The following is a 25,141-nucleotide window of genomic DNA, read 5'->3' on the forward strand; positions in this document are numbered from 1 at the left end:
CCTACGTTATATCTTATACCTTTAAACGAGCAATTCTTGTATATATATTATATTTCTGTGATCTCGGAAACGGCTCTAACGGTTTCGTTGAAATTTGGAATATAGGGGTTTTTGGGGGTATACAATCGATCTAGATTAGTCTTATGTTTGGGAAAACGCGTGTTTTCGAGTTTTCATGCGTTTTTCTTTCGACGCAGAATATGGTCGCTAATTTCGTGTCGCCGGCCACTGTCCGTCTGGTCCAGCGGGTTAAGACGCGGACGGCTAGAAACGAGTGTTACGGGTTCGAATCTCGCCCGGTGACTAACTTTTGTTTTTTTATTTATATTTTCAACTTTATATATAATTTTTTAATTTTTATTGTTTAAGACAAGTTTAATTTAGTAAAAAAATGTATTTAAGATTATCACCTATACACCACCATATTACAATAAATAGTCCTAACCGAGCTTTTGCTCGGTCGCCCAGGTACTTATTAGTTACAGTAAGACGTTAAGGTCTAACTACCTGCGTATAATCCGGGTAGGCGTCAGGGTCCAGCCTGGCCAGCGCGGGCGCGGGCGCGCGGTGCACGTGCGCCACGCGGCAGCCGGCCGCCAGCGCCAGCCACACCGCGTCCGCCGCGCTCACGCCCGACCCCACCACCAGCACCACGGGCGGATCTGGGAAACAATACATATTCTAACTTCATTTCTAACCCTTTGAATGCCAAGAACCCCTTAAGGGGTCGTTCCTACGTCGTGCCCACAGTGCCAAGGACAACTATAGGTGTTATGACATTAGCTGAGTCACTTTCCCTTTCAATTAGTTTGTAATAATAAGCATTATTGTGTACTTTTATTATGTACCTATGTTTAAACTTTTTGAATAAACGTCTTTATAAAAATTCTTATTCTTATTCTTACCTATTGCATTTGGAATGCTGGTGGACAGCGGGACCAGAGAATGCAGAGCGTAAGGCTGGGTCTAGCGTGTTGAGGCCATAGATGGTAGGATCAAATAGTTGTGCTATACGTGTGCGCCCGTGAGGGACAGAACACACGCAATGCGACAAAATTAAAAACATGTTTTAACATTCCTAACAACATACCAAAAACAACCTACGTAATTTGGCCGGGTTATTTGTTGCCCACCATAAACCATACCAAAATCTACGATGGGGAATAAAAAAGATTGAGACCAGGTCAAACAAAAGCGCTTTCTCTGTTACTCCTAATGAAAGTTCCATAACTGCATCTCGTTCGATCATCACCCGGATCTACCATTTCACTTATTGTACCTCTATAGTTGGGGCGGTCGCTGCCGCCTGAAGCGATCACCCTAACCTACTATATTTTTCTAAGCATATTAGTTAGAGAGGGACAGGTATCTCGCGTGCATGATACTATCGCGGCACTCCCGTGTTATAAACGTGTGGTACATACCTAATGCATTCGGAATGTTGGTGGGCAGCGCCCTCTGCAGCGCGCTGAGCGAGTGCAGCGCGCACGGCGCCGCGGCCGGCGCCAGCGTGTTGGGGCGGTCGCCGCCGCCGCAAGCCACCACCACGCGTTTGCACAGGATGCGGAACGGCCGGCCGCACGACTTGTCGTAGCTGGAAGAACAATTGACAACATTTCAAAATTTTCAATATCCCTAAATCGAAAACCATTTCGAGAGGGGCTCCTGTAGATTACAAAAAAATAAATTTTATATATTTTTTACAAAAATTTTGGATTCAAAATCTCTAAAAATAGTTAAAACGGAAATTGACGTCACCCAGCTCCTTCAGTTCTGCCACTACAAGCAAAAAAGCGGCCAAGTGCGAGTCGGACTCGCCCATGAAGGGTTCCGTACCATTTATGACGTATTAAAAAAACTACTTACTAGATCTGGTTCAAACCAATTTTCGTTGGAAGTTTGCATGGTAATGTATACCATATATTTTTTTTAGATTTTTCATTCCGTTATTTTAGAAGTTACAGGGGGGGGGGGGACACACTTTTTTTCACTTTGGAACAGTCTCTCGCGCAAACTATTCAGTTTAGAAAAAAATGATATTAGAAACCTAAATATCATTTTTGAAGACCTATCCATAGATACCCCACACGTATGTGTCTGATGAAAAAAAATTTTTTTTTTTAATTTTATGACGTATTAAAAAAAAACTACTTACTAGATCTCGTTCAAACCAATTTTCGGTGGAAGTTTGCATGGAAATGTATATCATATATTTTTTTTAGATTTTTCATTTTGTTATTTTAGAAGTTACGGGGGGGGGGGGGGGCACACATTTTTCCACTTTGGAAATGTCTCTCGCGCAAACTATTCAGTTTAGAAAAAAATTATATTAGAAACCTCAATATCATTTTTAAAGACCTATCCATAGATACCCCACACGTATGGGTTTGATGAAAAAAGATTTTTTGAGTTTCAGTTCTAAGTATGGGGAACCCCCAAAATTTATTGTTTTTTTTTCTATTTTTGTGTAAACATCCTAATGCGGTTCACAGAATACATCTACTTACCAAGTTTGAACAGTATAGCTCTTATAGTTTCGGAAAAAAGTGGCTGTGACAGAATCGGACAGACAGACGGACATGACGAATCTATAAGGGTTCCGTTTTTTGCCATTTGGCTACGGAACCCTAAAAAATGACTTCCGATTGGGTTGACATTGTCATTGTCATTGAAAACGGGATGAAAACCATCGTTTGACTTGGGTTTTGACGTTTGTGACACTTGTTAATTTGTGATTTTATTTTTAACGTTTGAGGTTATGTCACTCGCACTGTTGTCTATGCTCAAACGTAAATTAATTCAACGTTTTTTCCAGTGTATGAAACAGATCCGTGACGTCACGATTCTCACAAATGACGTTTGTTACATACGCCCTTTTGTTTTAAGTAACAATATAAATAGATTTTATGACCAAAATGACTTACGCAAAATAAAAAAAATACGGGTACCTTAAATTAGTGCGTTCTTTCGATGTAGACAATAAAAAGTAGCACTTAAAAATATGAAATGTTGTCGATTAGGTTTTTAATCGATTTATAGTACATTGTGCAACGAGGGGGTAAGTGAAACATAAGAATCGTGGGTGATAATTCCCGACAGCCGCAGGCTGGAGGGAATTAAAGACCCGAGTTTGCAATATTGTTACCCCCAGAGTTACAGACAATGTTTTTCATCACACTTGCGAAGAAAAAACTAAATTTTAAGCGAAATAATTCTAAATATGGTGACATTTCACACATTCGTCCGCCATATTGGCATTGTTTGACAGGTTAGGCATCCAAGGCACAGACTTATCTAGCATTCAGCTACGATTGAAAATTGTGTAAAAATATTTGAAACGGCTATTAATTAATGAAATTAGTCTTTTTAAACATTACCAAAAATATTAAATTAGAAACGTCAGTACTTTAAAAGTAAACCTACATGGTTCGTATGAATTACTGACAGAATAAAAAAAAAGCTATAATTCCCTAGGGACCTAACCTCTAGAAAAAGCTCACATAATATGTGGCGTTTGCAAAGCTATTTACACTAATGTAGTATGTATTAATAATTATTAAATTGAATACGTTAGTTACGTCAAGCATTTCATACAGATTACAATGGTCCCTTACACCATACAATTTAGATGAATATTTCAGGCGTAATCGTAAGTTGCACTGCGAGCCATATACCTTGTACGAAATGTTCTAATGTTCTAATTTTTGCCACCTTATACGCTGCGATCGCTTTACTTACCCCCACCATGCACTTCGCACGTAGCCAACACAAAGAGAGATTAAGTAGTCAAAAAAAATAATTTCCAACTCCTAAGGTGAAGAAGAAAATAGTAGTAGCTTACCCGGACACGACATAGCGCGCGCCGTGCGGGCAGGCGCCGGCGCACGGCGCGCCCGCGCGCGGCGCGCCGCGCACGCTCGACACGATCACGCCCGACCGGAAGTAGCGCTGCCAACAATACGTACATCCGGTCTAAATTGTTAATATGAAAATTATTTTTACGCCTAATCTGTTAAAGAAAAGCACTTTGTTTCTTTTATCAAAGATAATTGAGTATAGGGGCGTATTTTTAAAGTAAAGGGTCTAGCCGCAATCCTATAGTGAAAGTGCCCCTGGCTGAAATGTATACCTTTCTTAGAAGCGTTAATACCAATTAACAAAAAAAAAACATTTTTTTAGGCCTTTGTAAATAAGTTAGAACCTTGATTTTTTTTTTGAAAATGTATTGCTATTAGTGCCATGTATAATCCGAATTTCAAAGAAATCTAACCATTAGTTTAGCTTAGAATAATTAAATAAGATTTTATATATTTTTTTATCCAAACCAAGGGGATTCCATGCTTGAAATATTGTAAAATGATATCTTATAATAAGACCAATTAACGCTTCTAAGAAAGGTATACATTTCAGTCAGGGCAGTTTCACTATAGGATTGCGGCTAGACCCTTTTGTAGTCAACGGAATTTGCTGCCATCTTTCGTCACATGAGTAAAACTTAGCATATATATACGTAAAAACTGATGGTTGGGAAGAACCGTATCTATGTAGGTAAGTACGTACCAGTGGCGGCGCGTCACAAATATTCGTAGGCAACCCAGAGCTAATTTTGCTTTTCTTTTCTCTATAAACCGATCGTGAAAGTACTCAACGGGCTGAAATTAGACAAGCCGGTGGGAATCGAGTTCTTTGAACGATCCGCCACTGGTACGTACGTCACTCGGACACAATCGGAAAGGAAGAACTTCGCTCCTTCTGCTCTATTTAGTATGTGTACCAATTACCAACGCAAGAAATACTCAGAAACGACGAAAGAGCATGTAGACGGTCTGAGAAATTAGCAGTTTTAAGTAAATTTGTAAGTGCGATTCTTTGCCTCTGCTGGATGGTGTGGGAGCGAGAGCACAAACTAACTTGTAGTTTACACTTCTGAACATATCTCCTACGGTAGTTCCCAGCAGTCTTCCCTTTCCCTCTGCCGGGTGTTGCGAGAGCGAGAGCCACGCTGCTGGGGACGAGGGTTAGTAGGAGGGGGGAAGGTGTGGCCCGGCCTGGGATCTCACCTGTAGTTTACACTTCTGAACATATCTCCTACAGTAGTTCGCTACAGCGCGTGCTGGTAGTCTGCCCTCTCCCTCGGCCGGGTATGGTGGGAGCGAGAGCCACGCTGCGGGTGAGAGGGTGAGTACGGAGGGGGGGAAGGTGTGCCACGCGCCGCCGGGAGGGCCCCGACCTAGGACTATGTGATCTATCTGAAAAAAAAGACATTTTTTTGTCAAAAATAGCCATTCTGATCCAAGCTTTCATGCTGACTGTAATCTTCTTTTACCAGGCAACCTAACCAATCCTAATGGTGTTAACCGTTAACCGGTTAAACCTGGAGTTACCATGGTTACCAGTACAATTTTACACTGGTTTAACGGTTTAACCAGTTAACCTCGGGTAAGTGGGATTGTGCAAGTGGCGCTTACATACTAACAGGGCAAGTCATTTAGTCATTTATTTATTGCAACCATAGTTTATGGAATGAATGAGATGAATGAATGAAATGAAATGAATTTAATCCAGAAAATTATTTCCATATACATTATATATTTACACATCAGTTTAGTACAGATCTTAATAACTAGGTACATTCCGAGTCATATGGGCTCTGGCAGGGCATTGCAATGTCATACATATTTTAATTTACAATTATCTCAATGGTTATTCGTCAATATACTTATTTCGTACTTATTATGCATGCATATATTTGTATAATCCCATATCTAGTCTTAATTTTATGTCAAACTTATTATATACCTACCTATTTATATTTTACAACCATTTGCACTTACATCTAGATCCTATTTCATGTCAAGTTAGGTATATTATATTTAAGAAACGTGTAAAAAATCAATTAATTAAGAACAAGCATCGATTGAATTGAAAATAATCGTTGTTTTATTAAACCACTTATTGTTATAGAACATTGGATTATAGTAGAAAGAATTACGAAAGACAATGAAAACATATCATTGTTTTTAAAACAGTTACGGACTGGATATACAAAACACTTATTGAATCAGAGACTAACATTTTTGGTGTTTTGTAAATAAGATTCGCTGTAATGACCTAATCATCACCCACCTTCGAGCAACACCGGCTTCCGACACGTCGGAAGTGAGCCCAAGCGATATCTCAATGGGCCCACCATTGAGATATCGCTTACTTTCCATAAGCTAATTTTCATTATGTTGGTAGGTATGACCCTCGTTCGTCAGACGTCAAACCAAGCCGTTTGACACTTAAGTACGTAGTATGAAGTTCCGTCTCTTAGAACGTAGTGATTATATGCTCTTTGGGGCCCACTGATTACCAGTTCGCCAGACGACATCGGCCTGTATCCGCAAAACTGACAATCGCGAATAACTGACAGGCCTATGAAAGGTAGAGGCAAGGAACAGAAACTCCTTAGGCAGAATTGTTGGTGAAAGGTAGATGCAAGGAACAGAAACTCCTTAGGCAGAATTGTTGGTGAAAGGTAGATGCAAGGAACAGAAACTCCTTAGGCAGAATTGTTGGTGAAAGGTAGATGCAAGGAACAGAAACTCCTTAGGCAGAATTGTTGGTGAAAGGTAGATGCAAGGAACAGAAACTCCTTAGGCAGAATTGTTGGTGAAAGGTAGATGCAAGGAACAGAAACTCCTTAGGCAGAATTGTTGGTGAAAGGTAGATGCAAGGAACAGAAACTCCTTAGGCAGAATTGTTGGTGAAAGGTAGATGCAAGGAACAGAAACTCCTTAGGCAGAATTGTTGGTGAAAGGTAGATGCAAGGAACAGAAACTCCTTAGGCAGAATTGTTGGTGAAAGGTAGATGCAAGGAACAGAAACTCCTTAGGCAGAATTGTTGGTGAAAGGTAGATGCAAGGAACAGAAACTCCTTAGGCAGAATTGTTGGTGAAAGGTAGAGGCAAGGAACAGAAACTCCTTAGGCAGAATTGTTGGTGAAAGGTAGAGGCAAGGAACAGAAACTCCTTAGGCAGAATTGTTGGTGAAAGGTAGATGCAAGGAACAGAAACTCCTTAGGCAGAATTGTTGCAAAAGTGTCCAGCTGTCAGCTATAAATAATAATTCCAAATCTCACCAGAGTAGCGCTAGAGTAGCTAAGAACCTAGGCGTTAAAGACAGAGTGAAGTACGCTGTCTATGATTAGATTTTTTTCTCAAGTATTCTAGGTATTGTAGCGCTCTTCCCGGCTCCCTTCCCGGTGTTTCTCGAAGTCACGCACTGTGCATGCACTAAGGCATGAATACAAAGTGCTAAATTGCTACTACTAACTTACTGGGTAAAAACAACCCAAAAATAGTTCAAAAATAAGTTATGGGCGTAAGAGTGTTATTTACCTCATCGTGCCATTATTTATATAAGCAAACGAAAGATTAAAAAATAGAATCTTGAGCGTTACGAGGACTCAAGGCACGAGGGTTAAAAAAGCTTTGCTCCTGAGTGAAACACAAAAATGTAGACGACACCAACGCGGGAAAATATTTACTCTAAAACATTACAAATCAAATCCAAATGTCCTTACAATATGAAGTTAATTCTACCAGCTAACACGAAAAAACGACCAAAAAATTTGCCTATCAAATTACTTTGCCACTCTTGTGCGTAAAATGCATCTTTTTCAACAGTTTTTGAAACATAAAGAGAGCCTTTACGAGCTGGTGTGGTGAATTTTTTTTTTACAAAATGCAATATTCTACAATATGTACTTACTTGTTTTTCTACGTCATATTTCCACTCAATGAGCGAGTCTGCCGGGATGCCCAGGTCTGCGCACGGCCTTAATAAATTATCCATCTGAAACAAACGCCATTATTTTAAAGACGACGCACTAGAATAACTAGGAGTTCTAACATCTCAAAAATCTTCAAAAATTCTCAAAAAGTTTGCACGCAGCTTAACAACGTCAAATATTTGTAATGCCCATGTAATGGCACGCAAGACGTTTGACATATACAGCGTGTATTTTTGATACACATAATCAAAGGGATATGACCATATAGTTTCTAAGCTTTAATCATAGGATCCTCATAGGATTAAAAAAAGACGACTTTTTTTAATACTACATCGGTGGCAAACAAGTATACAGCCCGCCTGATGGTAAGCAATCTCCGTTGCCTAAGTACGCCGTATCGGAATCGGGATATAGGTACGGTCACCTGCAATACCATGTTACTCTTCGAAGGCCGCAAAAATATGTGACACGTTCTTATGGCTCTACAAATAAATCATGTCAGATATTTTTGCGGCCATCATCGTGTAACATATTATTGCAGGTGACCGTACATCTTGTTTTCTGAATATAACGAAATATTTTCTAAATATGTATATTTTAGGATTTGTAGATCCTCAAACAATTATCAAGTATAAGTATTTTTTTTTTTTTTTATAATATAATTATATATTGACAAGAACAATATACATAATGGATATATACAGATGATTACTATAACTAGCTTATATCTAAAATAGGCCCTTGAGGCATTGTACCAAGGATGCTGGCGGCATTTCCTCGTTGTATCGCAATACTGATACGTTGTGCGAGGAAGCCGCCAGCTCTTCGGTCACCAGTTACGTCAACCAGACGTTTCGCGATTTCTCCAAAAAACTTGTGCGCGCTGGGACCCCATGGACCTAGGGTTTCAACGGCAAAAGGTACAAAATGGTACTCTCTACTGAGGCTCTTATATTTATTACGTTTCAAAATTTCGGCGCTTTCCGCCGCTGCGCCCGCTTTTACATTAATCCGTTGGAGGTGGGACGGTGCCAGTGTGTCTACGCAGGTAGCATCCCACACTAACATCCGTCCCAAGCTCCAAGGAACCAAGGACACCCCATCAGGCCTCTTGCCATCATCCCTGATAATGCCAGTTGGCTCAAGAAGAGCAGGCACATTGATGGTGGCAAGAGATCGACGAATTATGTCATTAAGCGACGCATGTCTTGAAAAACGACCTGCACTTTTTTGACAAGATAATCCGTGGTGTCCCAGTCGGTCCACGTCCGTGCCACAAGAGCATATATGTGGCATACATACCGAAACCCCGAGTCGCAAACCTGTCGCCAGTCTTAGGGAGGTCGGATCCAAGAAAGATTCAAGTATAAGTATTGAAGTGTAAGTATTTGTGAACTTTAATTATCATAGTACAGTCAGCCTCAAATACTTTGTAGCACCCAAAGTAGCCAAATAGTTCGGTACACCATATATTTAGTACGTTGTACCGAACTATTTGGCCACCTTGACTGCTACAAAGTATTTGACGCTGACTGTACAAAGATCCCATATCAAATGGGCAGTTGTTTATTTTATAAGTGCTTAACATTAAACATTTAATTGGCGACCGAGGCGCTAAGGTCGTTCATCTTATGGGGAGCTGATTTTTTCATGTTGCCCAGTTTAATCAAAAGCGGCCAAGTGCGAGTCGGACTCGCCCATTAGGGGTTCCGTACCATTTATGACGTATTAAAAAAAACTACTTACTAGATCTCGTTCAAACCAATTTTCGGTGGAAGTTTGCATAGTAATGTATATCATATTTTTTTTTTCAGATTTTTCATTCTGTTATTTTAGAAGTTACAGGGGGGGGGGGGACACATTTTTTTACTTTGGAAGTGTCTCTCGCGCAAACTATTCAGTTTAGAAAAAAATGATATTAGGAACCTAAATATCATTTTTAAAGACCTATCCATAGACACCCCACACGTATGGGTTTGATGAAAAAAGATTTTTTGAGTTTCAGTTTTAAGTATGGGGAACCCCCAAATATGTTTTTTTTTCTATTTTTGTGTAATCATCCTAATGCGGTTCATAGAATACATCTACTTACCAAGTTTGAAAAATGATATTTAGGTTTCTAATATCATTTTTTTCTAAACTGAATAGTTTGCGCGAGAGACACTTCCAAAGTAACTTCTAAAATAACAGAATGAAAAATCTAAAAAAAATATATGATATACATTACCATGTAAACTTCCAACGAAAATTGGTTTGAACCAGATCTAGTAAGTAGTTTTTTTTAATACGTCATAAATGGTACGGAACCCTTCATGGGCGAGTCCGACTCGCACTTGGCCGCTTTTTTCTATTTTTGTGTGTCCGCTTGCCAGGTGGCAAAGGTTCAGTAGGTTAAGTAATAATAAGTCCCAAAAGCCCAAATAAAATAGTTTTCGAGACGCAACTGGCTTAGTACATATTATTTTTATCGTGTTTTTAAAGATGGGTTCGCGATGGCAGCGGTCCCAGCAAGTACGAAAGCTGCGCGAGCCACCAGTTCATATATATATGAAAAAAAAAATGGAATATCCTTTAAAAGTCCAGACATCACACCAAAAATTATTTCATCACCTTTAAATGTCAGGGGAAATATACCAACCCTTAAACTAAGCGTTTTGCTTCAACATTTCTTATGCGAACTGCCAAGGAGTGGAATGCCCTGCCCGAGTCTGTGTTTCCGCATGAGTACAATCTGGGTCTCTTCAAGGCTAGGGTAAATAGGTATCTCATAGGTAAGCGTGCTCCACCGTAGACCGCATCATCACTTACCATCAGGTGAGATCGTGGTCAAACGCTTGGCTATCGTTGTAAAAAAAAAAAAAAAAAAAGTTACAGAAACATACACTTACAAAGTTCAGCAGCCATTAGAAGTAGGTTAAAATCAATTAGCATGATTTTATTACATTGTATGTTTCTTAGTTAGGTACTTATTAACCACAAGTCAAGTTAATACCAAAGATAATTTGAAATAGATGTGGATTGTCAAAGAATTTTTTGTAGCCACAGTAAATTGACTGCCATCTTGATCAAATCGCTGCTGCCATACCTTCGGCCTTTGATCTATTATATGGCGCCACTTTTTGATATTAAACAAATTAAACACATATCAGTGAAAGGATAAGAATCGAAGTCAAATGGCGTTCTAAAGGTTTTAATCATGTTATTAAATTTTCTGTGGCTACAAAGTTTTATTTGACAATCCACCTCTATTTCAAATTCTCTTTGGTTAATACCTATGAAATTAAATGAAAATATTTACCATACCTATCAAGCGTATCAAAAATGTTTATTTATTACGCTAAGACCGCTAAGTGAACCCTGGTACAAGTCGCGTTCAAGGCCGCTCAATGTGCCATACTTAGTTCTTTATGTTTTTTTTGCCTCTCAGCGCGACCTTAGTCAGTTTTTTTTTTCACAGGTTTATTTATTACAAAAAAGAGCATACTTTATACGCAGTAAATCAGTATTTGGTAAATAAATATGGATTTAACTTATCTGTTAACAAAACTGACAATATCGGACGAAATTATTGTTATAAACCTTAATTTTAGTTTTACTGTACTCGGGTAAAAAGGGCCAAATCGATAGGATCTATAAATCTATATCATCAGATACCTAAGAGTCCGCAGCAAGCCGGTTGGGTTTCATCTTCCATCTTTCGGAGTTTCAATCTCTTTTTAAAACTACGGGTAGCATTGTAATGAAACTTTGCATATACAATGACATGTGGTATACTATGCCTGTAAACAGTTTATATAGCTCCAACTCATAAAACAACTAATTACAGGCATAGATATACCTTATCCTATTGTAAGTATAAAGTTTCAGAGCAATCTAGCTTAGCTAGTACATTTATATGAACAACCGAGCTTGCTGCGGATAGCTTATACACCGTGTTTTTATTGAATTCCGTTAACTCCGGGGTTTCAGTAAGTACGTTTAAGGAAACTAAACGGCATAGGTAATATTAAAATAAAAATTGTTTTTTTTTTACTATTTTTATTTTTATAAAAAGTAATTAAATGTTGCATATAGCGTTGTTGTAACACGGGCATTACATTTAACTCAACCAAACAATTGAAAACTGTGACATATCAATGTCATTTCTAACATCGATCGTCCGAGATAGTACGTACGTCTAGTAGCAAATGTATGAATTCGCACTAAACACTAATCAATAAGTAAACAGGCCCTAAGGCAAGTGTACACGCTCATAAGGGCCGTATAATATAAAAATTAATGATTGATTATCTCCGAAATGGAGTTAATTAGAATATCGGTGTCTTTGAGAAAGTTACTTAATTTAAGCTCAGGAATGCACCCTCGAAATTAACGCAAATAAAAAAAAACACGGTGTATACTTATTAGCAGACAGCTTTCTATCAGCAGATAGACTTTATCATTCACTCAAGCAGGACATCGCATTCGCAGGTTCGGCGAATTGTTCGACGAACGCTAGTACGGTCACGTCTGAAAATATCGATACGGACAAAGCCAAAAATATGTACACGTATATGGGCCATAAGGACGTGTATAGATATTTTTGGCACTTCGATTGTGTCGATGTTTTCAGACGTGACTGTACATTCTTCTGTTCGGAGAATACTTAAGTCTATCAGAACCTTAATGGGACGTACGTAACATATCTAATATCGGTTTGAGATGTCAAATTAATGTCGACTATGATGTCTCGTGTCAAACATTTCGTGTTGTTACTTGTTAGTTTGTATCATGAGACAGGGGACAATAGCTGCGCATGTTTGGTCAATTAAAACACAACAAACCAGGGCTAAAGGCTAAGGAAATAAGAAAAAGTTTATAGATCATAATTTTTTTTTAGGTTTATCATTCTCTTATTTTAGAAGTTACAGGGGGGGGGGGGGGGGGGGGGGACACAATTTTCACTTTGGAAGTGTCTCTCGCGCAAACTATTTAGTTTAGAAAAAAATGGTATTAGAAACCTCAATATCATTTTTGAAGACCTATCCATAGATACCCCACACGTATGGGTTTGATGAAAAAAGATTTTTTGAGTTTCAGTTCGAAGTATGGGGAACCCCCAAAAATTATTGTTTTTTTTTTCTATTGTGTGAAAATCTTAATGCGGTTCATAGAATACATCTACTTACCAAGTTTGAACAGTATAGCTCTTATAGTTTCGGAAAAAAGTGGCTGTGACATAAACGGACGGATGACGAATCTATAAGGTTTCCGTTTTTTGCCATTTGGCTAAGGAACAGTGGCGTAGCGTGCCTTGGCGGGGCCCCGTTTAAAAATTTGTTGGGGGGCCCTTAGGGAGGGAAGATTTCTCACAAAAACGCACGTTGGGGGCCCCGTAGCCGGGGGCCCCGTATAATTGATACGGCAGATACGGCGATAGCTACGCCCCTGCTAAGGAACCCTAAAAAACGTGAAATTGATGCACAAAGTAAGTAGTGACGAAGCCTTCTTTCTTTGTCATTTATTAAACTACCATTGTACAAGGCAACAAGCATTTTTAAACTTTATATTGTTATGTTAAATTGGCATTAAAACAATAAAGACATAGCTATACATAAACGACATAGGTACTGTGAAAATAATTGTTTCGTCGAAACACAAACGTAATCCGCACAAGCATCGTCACAAACTTATTCTACATGAATACTAAAACAACCCATAATTTCTGCAAGAAATTCGCCAAAAACATCTATAAACTATCCCTGCACCAAGCCCGGCCCAAAAGGCTGTATGGCGATGGATTCTCGCTGGACCACCCAAGACCCAGGGTCAGCGGGTATCATTACCCTTCTTCTGTAACTGGCTGCCCAACTCCCTAAAAAGCTCTAGAGCCTCATTACCCGAGGGTCCAGCAGTCTCCACAGCGACCGGTACGAAATCAAATCGTACGTCACTTCCAAAGTGGAGTAAAGCCCGACCAGAAATATATGATCATTGCTAAGAGGGCGCTGATATTCTCATGTATCCGGTGACGATTCAGCTTAGTATGAACAATTTAGTTCCATTGAAATTCCGCAATATGGCGCGTGATCATATATTACTGGTCAGGCTTTACCTACTTGGCTTGTTTGAGCCAAGTTTGAGTAAGAATACAATAGTAGGTACGGTACACATTTGGCTAAATTTCTGAGATAGAGAAGAAAAAAAAGCGGCCAAGTGCGAGTCGGACTCGCCCATGAAGGGTTCCGTACCATTTATGACGTATTAAAATGACTAATGAAAAAAAAAAAATATTTTTATTTTTATGACGTATTAAAAAAAAAAACTACATACTAGATCTCGTTCAAACCAATTTTCGGTGGAAGTTTGCATGGCAATGTATATCATATATTTTTTTTAGATTTTTCATTCTGTTATTTTAGAAGTTACGGGGACGACGACGACACATTTTTCCACTTTGAAAGTGTCTCTCGCGCAAACTATTCAGTTTAGAAAAAAATGATATTAGAAACCTCATTATCATTTTTAAAGACCTATCCATAGATACCCCACACGTATGGGTTTGATGAAAAAAGATTTTTTGAGTTTCAGTTCTAAGTATGGGGAACCCCCAATTTTTTTTTTTTTTCTATATTTGTGTAAACATCTTAATGCGTTTCATAGAATACATCTACTTACCAAGTTTGAACAGTATAGCTCTTATAGTTTCGGAAAAAAGTGGCTGTGACATAATCGGACAGACAGACGGACATGACGAATCTATAAGGGTTCCGTTTTTTGCCATTTGGCTACGGAACCCTAAAAACTAGTAACGTTTTAGGTAATATCGGTCTCAACTTATTCATAAATTAGGATTCATTTTTGTAGCTTCAGGTAACTGTTTAGACTAATTTTTATAATTGTGCGTGTTTGCTATTTTTTATTATTTAATTTTAGAGAAGGATCGTTCCTAGCTGTTACTAGTAGCAGTGGTTACCAGTACCCCTAGTGTAAATATTTTCGACAGCGAAACGTGACGTACGCGTTTGCGTTAAGTGTCATTTTGTATGAGATTTTTGACTTTCCAAATCGTCCCGCTTGGCGCGCTGTTCAAAAACCCATACAAAATGAGACTTAACGCAAACGCGTACGTCACGTTTCGAAATCGAAATTATTTACACTAGGGGTACTGTAGTCTTAAATTAAAAAGTTTAATTCAACTTAAAGTACTGTTTACAATATTTAAACTACAAAACTCAAATGAAACAAATGTGGTAGATGATACCCACTTTATCATAAGAGTTAGCTATCAATTACAATACTATACCTACCAGTGACATCAATTCTGTACACGCGATTACATTCCTAAACGCTAAGAGGTAAGGCCTAAAACGGCGTGAACGTGTATGTGGATTTAGGTCATTTTGAATTTAACGTGTGAAATGATTTTAGCATAACCGCATGTATGTTCACGTGAGTCTCACTGCCACTTATCTTAAGATAAAGTAACGACGCTAAGCATCAAGAATTTCGTACATTGATCCGCCATTTAATATATCGCACGCGCATGATTATATATTTTATTTATTTATTTAATGCTAATAAGAATAGTTACACGGCATTACAGCATAAAAATCCCAATACGCCGAAAAACTTAAGTTAATAAAATATTTCATTTCAAGAAAAACATAACACAAAAGTAGGTAGAAGATACACAGGAAGAACCGAAATTAACACATCACATAACAGTAGTATTATACACCGACTGTGGAAGGCCTAACATCCATCATCTTACAATACTTCAGACACTCACACACGTCGTCAAACAAATCACTATCAGGTGCTGACGTCAGGAGTCCATTGCGTAGTGTCAATGGTCCAGGGAACGGCGAATTACTGCGTGACACAGAGCGCGCCGCTGGCACCGCCAACAGTGGGCGCACCTGCGTTCTTAGATTAATCCTGGGAATATCCGGCACGTGCAGTATGAGCACGCGACTCACGAGGTCTGGGCAGTCTGATTCACCACGCAGCATGCGACAAACGGTAACTAGCGAGTTGCAGTTACGTCTTACTTCTAAAGATATGTAACCTTGTGCTCCGAGCAAAAACTTATATAGCTGTCCCGCTCGGATAGTGGCATTGACCGCCGGTATCATCGGCGGGACAGCAATACGATTATGCGCGTGTGATAAAGATAGGAATAGGCGGGTCAATGTACGAAATTCTTCTTGCTTATCGTCTTTACTTTGTTAGTATCAATCAGTAGGGTTCATTACAATTTGGTGCCTTGACCAGGATCTTGAAAGTTACATTGTAAACGACTACATTATTATGTGTGTTTAAGTTATGACGACCGGTCTGGCCTAGTGGGTAGTCCCGGGTTCAAACCCTGATAAGGGGATTTATTTGTGTGATGAGAACTTATATTTGTTCCTGAGTCATAGGCGTTTTCTATGGATTTATATATGATATATACCGTTGTCTAAGTTCCTACAACACAAGCCTTATTGAACTTACTGTGGGACTTAGTCAATTTGTGTAATAATGTCCTATAATATATATATATATATATATATATATATATATATATATATATATATACACACACATATAAAAAGTTATGAGTCATGTGTTCCATCATAATGTATTACTACAAGACAACCATCATATAGAGAGAGCACGTCTTAAACGATTCTTAATACGGAGTCTTGAGTGGTGGTCCATGGTCTGAGGTAAAAGACGCATAATCAATTAATCATGCATGACTTGCTAAGTAGCCAATATTAGGTACTTACAAACCACGAGTGATCCAATGTTTTTTATAGTGTGAGAAACCAACAGGAAGGAAAAAGAGGCAGTTTAATAAGTATGTATATATACATAATAAAACTAGACGGGTTGGTATGCTGCGGAATGGTTATAATTAATAATTTATTTATCGTATGGCAATACAGTTACTGGATTTAAATTAATCTAGAGATTGAGGTTTGCACTCTTCAGATATTCGATGGCCATTTCAATGAGGTTCGCGAGGTCTTCAAAGCTTTCAAGGGACGGCCCTTGAATTTGGTGAGAGGGCATTCCAGGACAATGTGTTCGACCGTCTGCTCAGGGTCACCACACACGCACTGAGGGGAGTCACACCAGCCCCATTATTATTAAGAGATGGCTGATGCATAATTGAACTTTGCCGATATTTTGACACGTTTAAACTAAAGGCAAATGCTATGAAAAAGAAATACATGGAAACTAGACTATATTTAAACGGAGACTCCAACCAAAGCCTTAAAAGGTTTAAGCTCAATAGAAAAAAAAAAACCTTCATTTATTTTCAATTGTACTTCGTTATCCTGCATAATATAGCAGATTAATTTAAGTATAAAACACCTAATTTTAGTAGTCTCCGTTCTGCCACCGTGGGACTAGACGCGGACTTGCGTTTCACCCTTACGTCGTTACTTTACCACTGATTCGCACTAAACGCTATAGACCAATAGTGGGACCGGATTTTTGCCCTATAAGTTTCGATAATTCTAAAGAGTGAAAAGTGATGTTTATCTGGTATGGGACATATTTTTAAGCATATTTGTAATATATGAAGAAAATTTAGAACGAGCGTTAGATATAAATAAGGTATTTATGTATTTTTATTGATGAATTTTGAATATTGAATTAAAGTACAAAATTTAAGCATCGTCTTTTATAATATGTATGAGGCTTTATGCTATCAAATTTTTAGAAAAAAAATCAACGTGCTACTTTGTCAAACTCAAATTAGCTTATTATTTTGTCAATATTGAATTAAAGTTTGAAAAATCCACAATATCATATCTAAATTCTTAAGTTAATAGGCAAGGCAAAAAATTAGAAGAATAGGATATGTGCTTTACAATTAATATGCGTTTTTTGTCCTGTAAGATCTAATATTGAATTAAAGTCCGTAGAGATAAGTCTATTACTATAAAATAATATATGCAGCCATTTTATGGAAAGGTAGAAATATCTGTGTGTAGCTTGCATTGTAATAGTAAAATCAACTTAAAAAGGCGCGAAATTCATAACCACGCCGCGCTGGTCCGTCAACATGTCGGCTCGGCGCGCGGGAGCCTATCGTAGCCGACCTAGTGAGCGATAGATACCTCGCCCCGCCCGCGCCCCCCGCTCAGCTTCGCAAGCGCTGTTTGTCTTTTCTTTCAAATCATTCATTTGTTTGTTTATCGTGCACATAAATTAGATGCGGACATTACATGAATTTAATTATAGAATAAAAGTTATTATGACTTCAAAATGAGTGAAAAATGTTTGATATGTGTACTGTACTGTACTGACTTAGTAACAGAGAAAAACGAGGAATGAGCAGTTAATAACTGCGAGCAAATAATCTTTCTTGGTGATGGGAAAGTTAAATATTTCTACGGGAAGGAGGAACTACGTTTCCATAAAAAGTGTAGATTATACATTGAGTCGAAGGCTATACCGGCGTACAAAAGACTAATGGAGGTGGCATCAGAGGGCTTACCGCGAACCACGTTCGACGTGTTGCCTCCCTGTCATACTTACGTACGAATTTACAAGTGCGACAGAGAGGTAACACGTCGGACGTGGTTCGCGATAGGCCCTCAAATGTACAGCCAAGTGACGATGATGAAAATTACATTTTCAAAACTTTTGTCTTTTGTTACCATTGTGTTAGCCGCCTGTACTTACTTTCAACATATATTAGTAGTTTATGTTACTGCTACATAATAAAAGGCATTAAAATACACGAGTGTGGGCTTAGGAAACGAACGAAGTGAGTTTCTTAAAAAGATCACACGAGTGTTTTAATGCCTAATTATCTTATACCTTTAAACGAGCAATTCTTGTATATATATATTTCCGGGATCTCGGAAACGGCTCTAACGATTTTGCTGAAATTTGGTATATGGGGGTTTTGGGGGTAAACAATCGATCTAGATTAGTCTTATGTTTGGGAAAACGCGTGTTTTCGAGTTTTCATGCGTTTTTCTTTCGACGCAGAATATGGTCGCTAATTTCGTGTTGCCGGCCACTGTCCGTCTGGTCCAGCGGGTTAAGACGCGGACTGCTAAACGAGTGTTACGGGTTCGAATCTCGCCCGGTGACTAACTTTTGTTTTTTTTATATGTTCAATTTTATATATAATTTTTTAATTATTATTGTTTTAGACAAGTTTAATTTAGTAAAAGAATGTAGTTAAGATTATCACCTATACACCACCATATTACAATAAATAGTTATAACCGAGCAAAGCTCGGTCGCCCAGGTACTGTATAGTTATTGCAGGTAGTTCGCAATCACATTTTTAGCACAGGCATTATAAGAGAGGTATGGGCATTGTAAATGTCATCTGGCTCTGTGTGGTAGGGCACAGCACAGCGGGTGTCATTCCAGATCTAGAGCAGAACCCAACTGGGGAAGTACCTCCACCTTACAGAAAATCGCAGCCAAATAACACTAGACCCTACTCATAGTGTTGTGTTCCTGCCGGTGAGTAAGGTTGCCAGAGCTCAACGAGGGGTGGGAGGGTGTTAGGGTCGGCAACGCGCATGTAACTCCTCTGGAGTTGCAGGCGTACATAGGCTACGGATACTGCTTACCATCAGGCAGGCCGTATGCTTGTTTGCCACCGACGTAGTATAAAAAAAAAAAAACACACACAATTAAAATATTTCATACGACATGTGCTAATTATTTGTCTCAGTGTAAACAAAAATATATCATAATTATGATATAAATTTTCAAATTCAAAATGGCGGACATGTTTAATAACTTATTTTAAGAAATTATGAGTAGTTTAAGACTTTAAAAAGCAAGAAATTGTTTCTTGCTTCTGTTTGTATATGTATCATGTAGTATTTGATGTTTTCATTATTTTTGAAAGTCCTCAGGGTGCCGATTACGAAAATGACATCCATTATGGAACCCAAGATGGCGGACATTCATTTTTCTTAAAAATTGGTATGGGTGTCATCTCCGAGGTTCTTCGAGGTTCCGATTACGAAAATGACGTCCATTTTGCAATACAAGATGGCGAACATTATTTTTTCTTAAAAATCGACATGGGTGTCATCTCCGAGGTTCCTCGGGGATCCGATTACGAAAATGACGTTCATTTTGAAATCCAAGATGGCGGAAATTATTTTTTCTTAAGTCGATATGGGTGTCATATCCGAGGTTCCTCGGGATTCCGATTACGAAAATGACGTCTATTTTGAAATCCAAGATGGCGGACATTAATTTTTCTTAAAAATCGATATGGGTGTCATCTCCGAGGTTCCTCGGGGTTCCGATTACGAAAATGACGTTCATTTTGAAATCCAAGATGGCGGACATTAATTTTTCTTAAAAATCGATATGGGTGTCATCTCCGAGGTTCCTCGGGGATCCGATTACGAAAATGACGTTCATTTTGAAATCCAAGATGGCGGAAATTATTTTTTCTTAAAAGTCGATATGGGTGTCATATCCGAGGTTCCTCAGGATTCCGATTACGAAAATGACGTCTATTTTGAAATCCAAGATGGCGGACATTAATTTTTCTTAAAAATCGATATGGGTGTCATCTCCGAGGTTCCTCGGGGTTCCAATTACAAAAATGACGTCAATTTTGGCGGTTCTTGTTGGTGCAGATTTCAAAAATAGAGACCATTTTAGAATTAAAGGTGGTTGATATCACGGCTACACACATCGACACCCATTTCAAAAAGTAGCGTCCGCCATATTTATTTTCAAAATAGATGCCATTTTTGAAATCCACACCCCTAAAAACCCAGAAAACAACACCCATGACGACTTTTTCAAAAAAGTGACGTCCGCCATCTTTATTTCCAAAATGGACGTCATTTGTAAAATTAGTACACATACATCATACAACATGAAAACTTAAAACATTTCCATCCTCTTTTGGGCAGTTGTGTAAGTCTGTGATAACCCTAGGTAGGTACGGAGACCTTGAGCGGTGTCGGCATTTACGCAAACATCAAAGGCGTCGGCCCACTGTTACTTTTTACACTGTGCTTTTAGTGTGTAAACGAAAACGTCACATGATATATCAAAAGAAAAGTTATTTTATCTTATACCTTTAAACGAGCAATTCTTGTATATATATTCCTTTATTTCTCTTTCTTCTTAGGGTTATGTTTTTTACAATATGGATATAAAAGTAAAATATATAAAAATACATTAAAAAATACTATACAAAACACATATAAACACATTGTAAAAAACTTAACCTAGTGTGCCGCCAGCAGCGGGGCAGGGCCCAAGCTGCCGGTGGTCAGGGCTGCAGAGAGAGGAACCGCCGCACTATCCGCGCCGTGTCCAAGATCACCGCCTTCTGCATCTGACCCTTGATCCAACCACCTAGCGAGAGTCTCTCAAGGTGTTGGTCGAGACTCTTCGCTATGAGACCGTTCGCTGAGACGACTATTGGGACAATGATCGTCGAATCAACATCCCACATGGCGGTTATCTCGTGAGCCAAGTCTAGGTACTTGCTGGACTTGTCCTTCTCGGCTTTCACGAGATTCTCATCATGGGGGATGGTGATATCGACGAGCACGGCCCGGCGTTGCGATCGATCTATTATCACGATGTCAGGCTTATTGGCTACAATAGTCCTGTCAGTGATAATAGATCGATCCCAATAGAGCGTGGCACGACCATTTTCGAGAACTGGCGCAGGTGAGTACTTGTAGTACGGTACTTCGCGGTCCACAAGGCGGTATAGAAGAGCAAGTTGCTGGTGAATAATTCTGGCTACGAGATTATGTCTGTGCAAGTACTCACCGTTAGCAAGATGAGAACAACCGGAAATGATATGCCTGAGTGACTCTCCGGGACGGCGGCATGCCCGACAAATGTCGACCGTACCGTCCTTCAGGATATACCTCCGATAGTTGTTCGTCATCATAACTTCGTCCGCAATTGCACAGGCAAAACCCTCGGTTTCTCCGAAGAGGTCCCCGAATCGTAACCAGTTCACCGACGCGAGCAGGTCCACGTCAGGTCCCGTGAGGGCCTTGTAGAACCGCCCGTGTAGCACCTTACTCTCCCATGCCGCCTTGCGATCCGCAGTACTTAGTACCACAGGTTTGCGCCAGTTCTCGTTTGCCAAGGAGAGCGGCGTGAGGTTCCTGTCTACTGCCACCACGTCACGATGCATCCCACACTCGTTGTTAAGGAAATAATTCCTGAGATTGCACACCTCGCGGTTGTGGAGATCTTTGGCGTTTAGGAAGCCTCGACCTCCACACTTCCGTGGGATGTACAATCTCATAACAGACGAGCGTGGGTGTAGCATACGGTGTGTGGTGAGCAGTAGTCGGACCCTCCGATCCAGGGCGTCCAGCTCGGTCTGAGTCCACCTTAGTATGCCAAAGGAGTATGTGAGTAGGGGCATTACCCAGGCGTTGAAGGCGCGCACTTTGTTGCCTCCTGACAAAAGACTGTTAAGGACTTTTGTGAGCCGACTGAAAAAGCGCTCCTTCACCGACTGTCTAATACCCTGTATATATATTATTATTATTATTATTATTATATAATTATAGGCGAGCAGCTATTTAGCTGATGAGCCTATGTCACACAGTGTCCTGTATTATACAGTTCAAAGTTTGTAAAGTCGTATCACATCACTAAGTAACATCAGTCTAACTTATTGTTTAAAAGCCACTTGTCCAATCTGTTTTTAAAACGTTATATATAATTATATTTCTGTGATCTCGGAAACGGCTCTAACGATTTCGCTGAAATTTGGTATATAGGGGTTTTTGGGGGTATACAATCTATCTAGATTAGTCTTATGTTTGGGAAAACGCGTGTTTTCGAGTTTTCATGCGTTTTTCTTTCGACGCAGAATATGGTCACTAATTTCGTGTTGCCGGCCACTGTCCGTCTGGTCCAGCGGGTTAAGACGCGGACTGCTAAACGAGTGTTACGGGTTCGAATCTCGCCCGGTGACTAACTTTTGTTTTTTTTATATGTTCAAGTTTATATATAATTTTTTAATTTTTATTGATTTACACAAGTTGAATTTAGTAAAAAAAAATGACCTATCTATGTAATAAGAGAAATCGACAATAGATGGCGTTACTCTGTGACAAGTGCTGTAAGGTTAAAATCTATTGTAAATAATAATAATTGTCAGTTCACATTTTACTTTTTAAGTTTATGTACATTATCACCACCATTTTACAATAAATAGTTATAACCGAGCAAAGCTCGGTCGCCCAGGTACTATATTACTAACTGTACTAGGTTGCCTTTTTAACAAGTTGGTCCAGTCCATGGTTGCCTACATTTTATATAAAAATCGGTTAATCTAGGCGACCATTAACTGGACCAACTTTTTTAATACGGATTATTATCGCGAGGAAAATACCAAGTCCAAACATCTGAAAAAAATCGGGAAAGAAAAGCTGCAACTGGCTTTTAAAATGGTACAAGGAAGGGTGGTCATCTGTATGGGAATGTGTTTTTTTGTCTCTATTTGACCCAATGGTTTACTGGTAGAGAATGCCTTTTGGCATTAAGTCCGCCATTTGTGTTTTTTTTTTTGTTTGTGCAATAAAGTTTAAATAAATAAATAAATAATATTCATGTAACGCGATAACGAATTCTACGTGCACGAAACCGCGGGCAATACCTATTATAGTAACAACAAAATAACAATTTTCTATTGCTATTAATTTAAAACACGCTTTAGGAAATTTTTTGATGGACCGTAGACGCAGTCAAGGGCACCCCGCTCCCCACTACCGTTGTTCGCTGCCTCCTGCCACAGCGCGCGGCGCGCGCAAACTTGCCGCGCGTTTGAAACGTAACGTATTTATTATAAGCAAGGAATGCATACATATCAGTAATGAGTGTCGCCGTGATTTTATATTTCTAAATTTTTGTTTAGTAACTGAGATCATTGTTGATGATCGATTATTATTAACTCTACAAACTTTAATTCAATATTAGCTATACTGCTTAACCTGAAATCAATATCTAGACAAGCACATTGTCTACATGTCTAACTTTTTACTAGAATACTAAGTTGATCGATAATATCGTAATTTTGCAATATCAGCAACTCTAATTCTATATTTACAAAATAACTCGTGTTTTTACGTTTACCAGAAAGCAGCTGTTCCAGATTTCTAAAAACTGAAAATTGTACATAAATTGAAGTGTTATTCGATATGCTAAAGTTTTCTGGAACTTTAATTCTATATTTACTTAGTTATTAGCAAAAATTAAAATATTTAAATATAACCGAAAGCTCAACCTTAAAATTTCTAACTTTTTACCAAAGTATTATTTAACATACTCCCAATGACATATCAAAAAAGAAAAAACTTTAATATTATCGAAACCCATTTTTGTTCAACCGCTGGTCTACTACGCATCCAGCTTTATCATGCGTACGGCTAAGGAGTGGAATTCACTTCCTGCAAATCTATTCCCAGTCCACTATAACTTGGACCTTTTTAAATCGAGAGTGAATAGACATCTTTTAGGTAAGCATGTTCCATCCTAGACTACATCGGCACTTTCCATCAGGTGAGATTGTGGTCAAATGCTTACCTTTTCGGAATAAAAAAAAAAAAAAAAAAAAAGGTAAAAACCCGCGCGATAGTTATGCCCCTTTCAAATTTTCTATCTTTAAGCTTAATAAATTAATTCAGAAATGACAAGAACCCGGACAATAGTAAAGTACATGTGTACCCAACATCGAATATGCAATTAGGCTCGGTAAACGACCTCAGCTGAAGGCCAGTGATTGTAAATTTAAATGACTATGCACTATTAAGTGATAATGATTGATTATATTTTATAAAAAACATTAATTATGTTTAATATAGCTGCTATATCAAGTTGAAAAAAAAGCTTGCAAGTCGTAGTTGTCCAGACGTTACTATTTTAGGTGCAACCAAATGATAAGTTTAAATAAACTTTTTTAGAGATGCTCTATAATTTGATGTTATATAATACTAAGTATTTCCATATCCCACTTACATTGTAAGTTCCTCCCCCCTTTTCACCCCCTTAAGGAATATTTCCCGGGATAAACACTATCCTATTTCCTTTCTCGGGTCTAAATCGGTTCAGCGGTTTAAGAGTGAAGAGGTAAGAGACAGACATACAGATAGACAGACAGAGTTATGTAACTTTGCATGTCCGAAATATTCATTTATTAAATTATGTTATTAACAAAACCTTAATTAACAAAAATAGTAATGAAATGAATGATAACGTCTTGGTATTTTTGTTATAAAGGTAATATTTGTAAAAATGTGGAGATATGTGACCTTATCTATGAAAATTATTGTCAATCCGATAGTCCGATACAAATACAACGCTGCGCGACGCAGTGGTAAGGCCCCTTTTCCCAGATAA

At 38.6% G+C, this 25,141-nt stretch overlaps 1 protein-coding gene across 1 annotated transcript in view; it reads right to left on the reverse strand.

The window, feature by feature from the left end:
- Positions 1-25,141, reverse strand: part of LOC133530461 (oxidative stress-induced growth inhibitor 1-like) — a 79,648-nt gene that overhangs the window by 1,523 nt on the left and 52,984 nt on the right. Inside the window, 5 exon segments of the mRNA XM_061868375.1 lie at positions 508-662; positions 1,425-1,594; positions 3,842-3,948; positions 5,061-5,249; positions 7,756-7,839. Of these exon segments, the coding sequence (XP_061724359.1) occupies positions 508-662; positions 1,425-1,594; positions 3,842-3,948; positions 5,061-5,249; positions 7,756-7,839 (705 nt within the window).

This window comes from Cydia pomonella, chromosome 22 (genome assembly GCF_033807575.1).
Source record: "Cydia pomonella isolate Wapato2018A chromosome 22, ilCydPomo1, whole genome shotgun sequence".
Taxonomy (NCBI): Eukaryota; Metazoa; Arthropoda; class Insecta; order Lepidoptera; family Tortricidae; genus Cydia; species Cydia pomonella.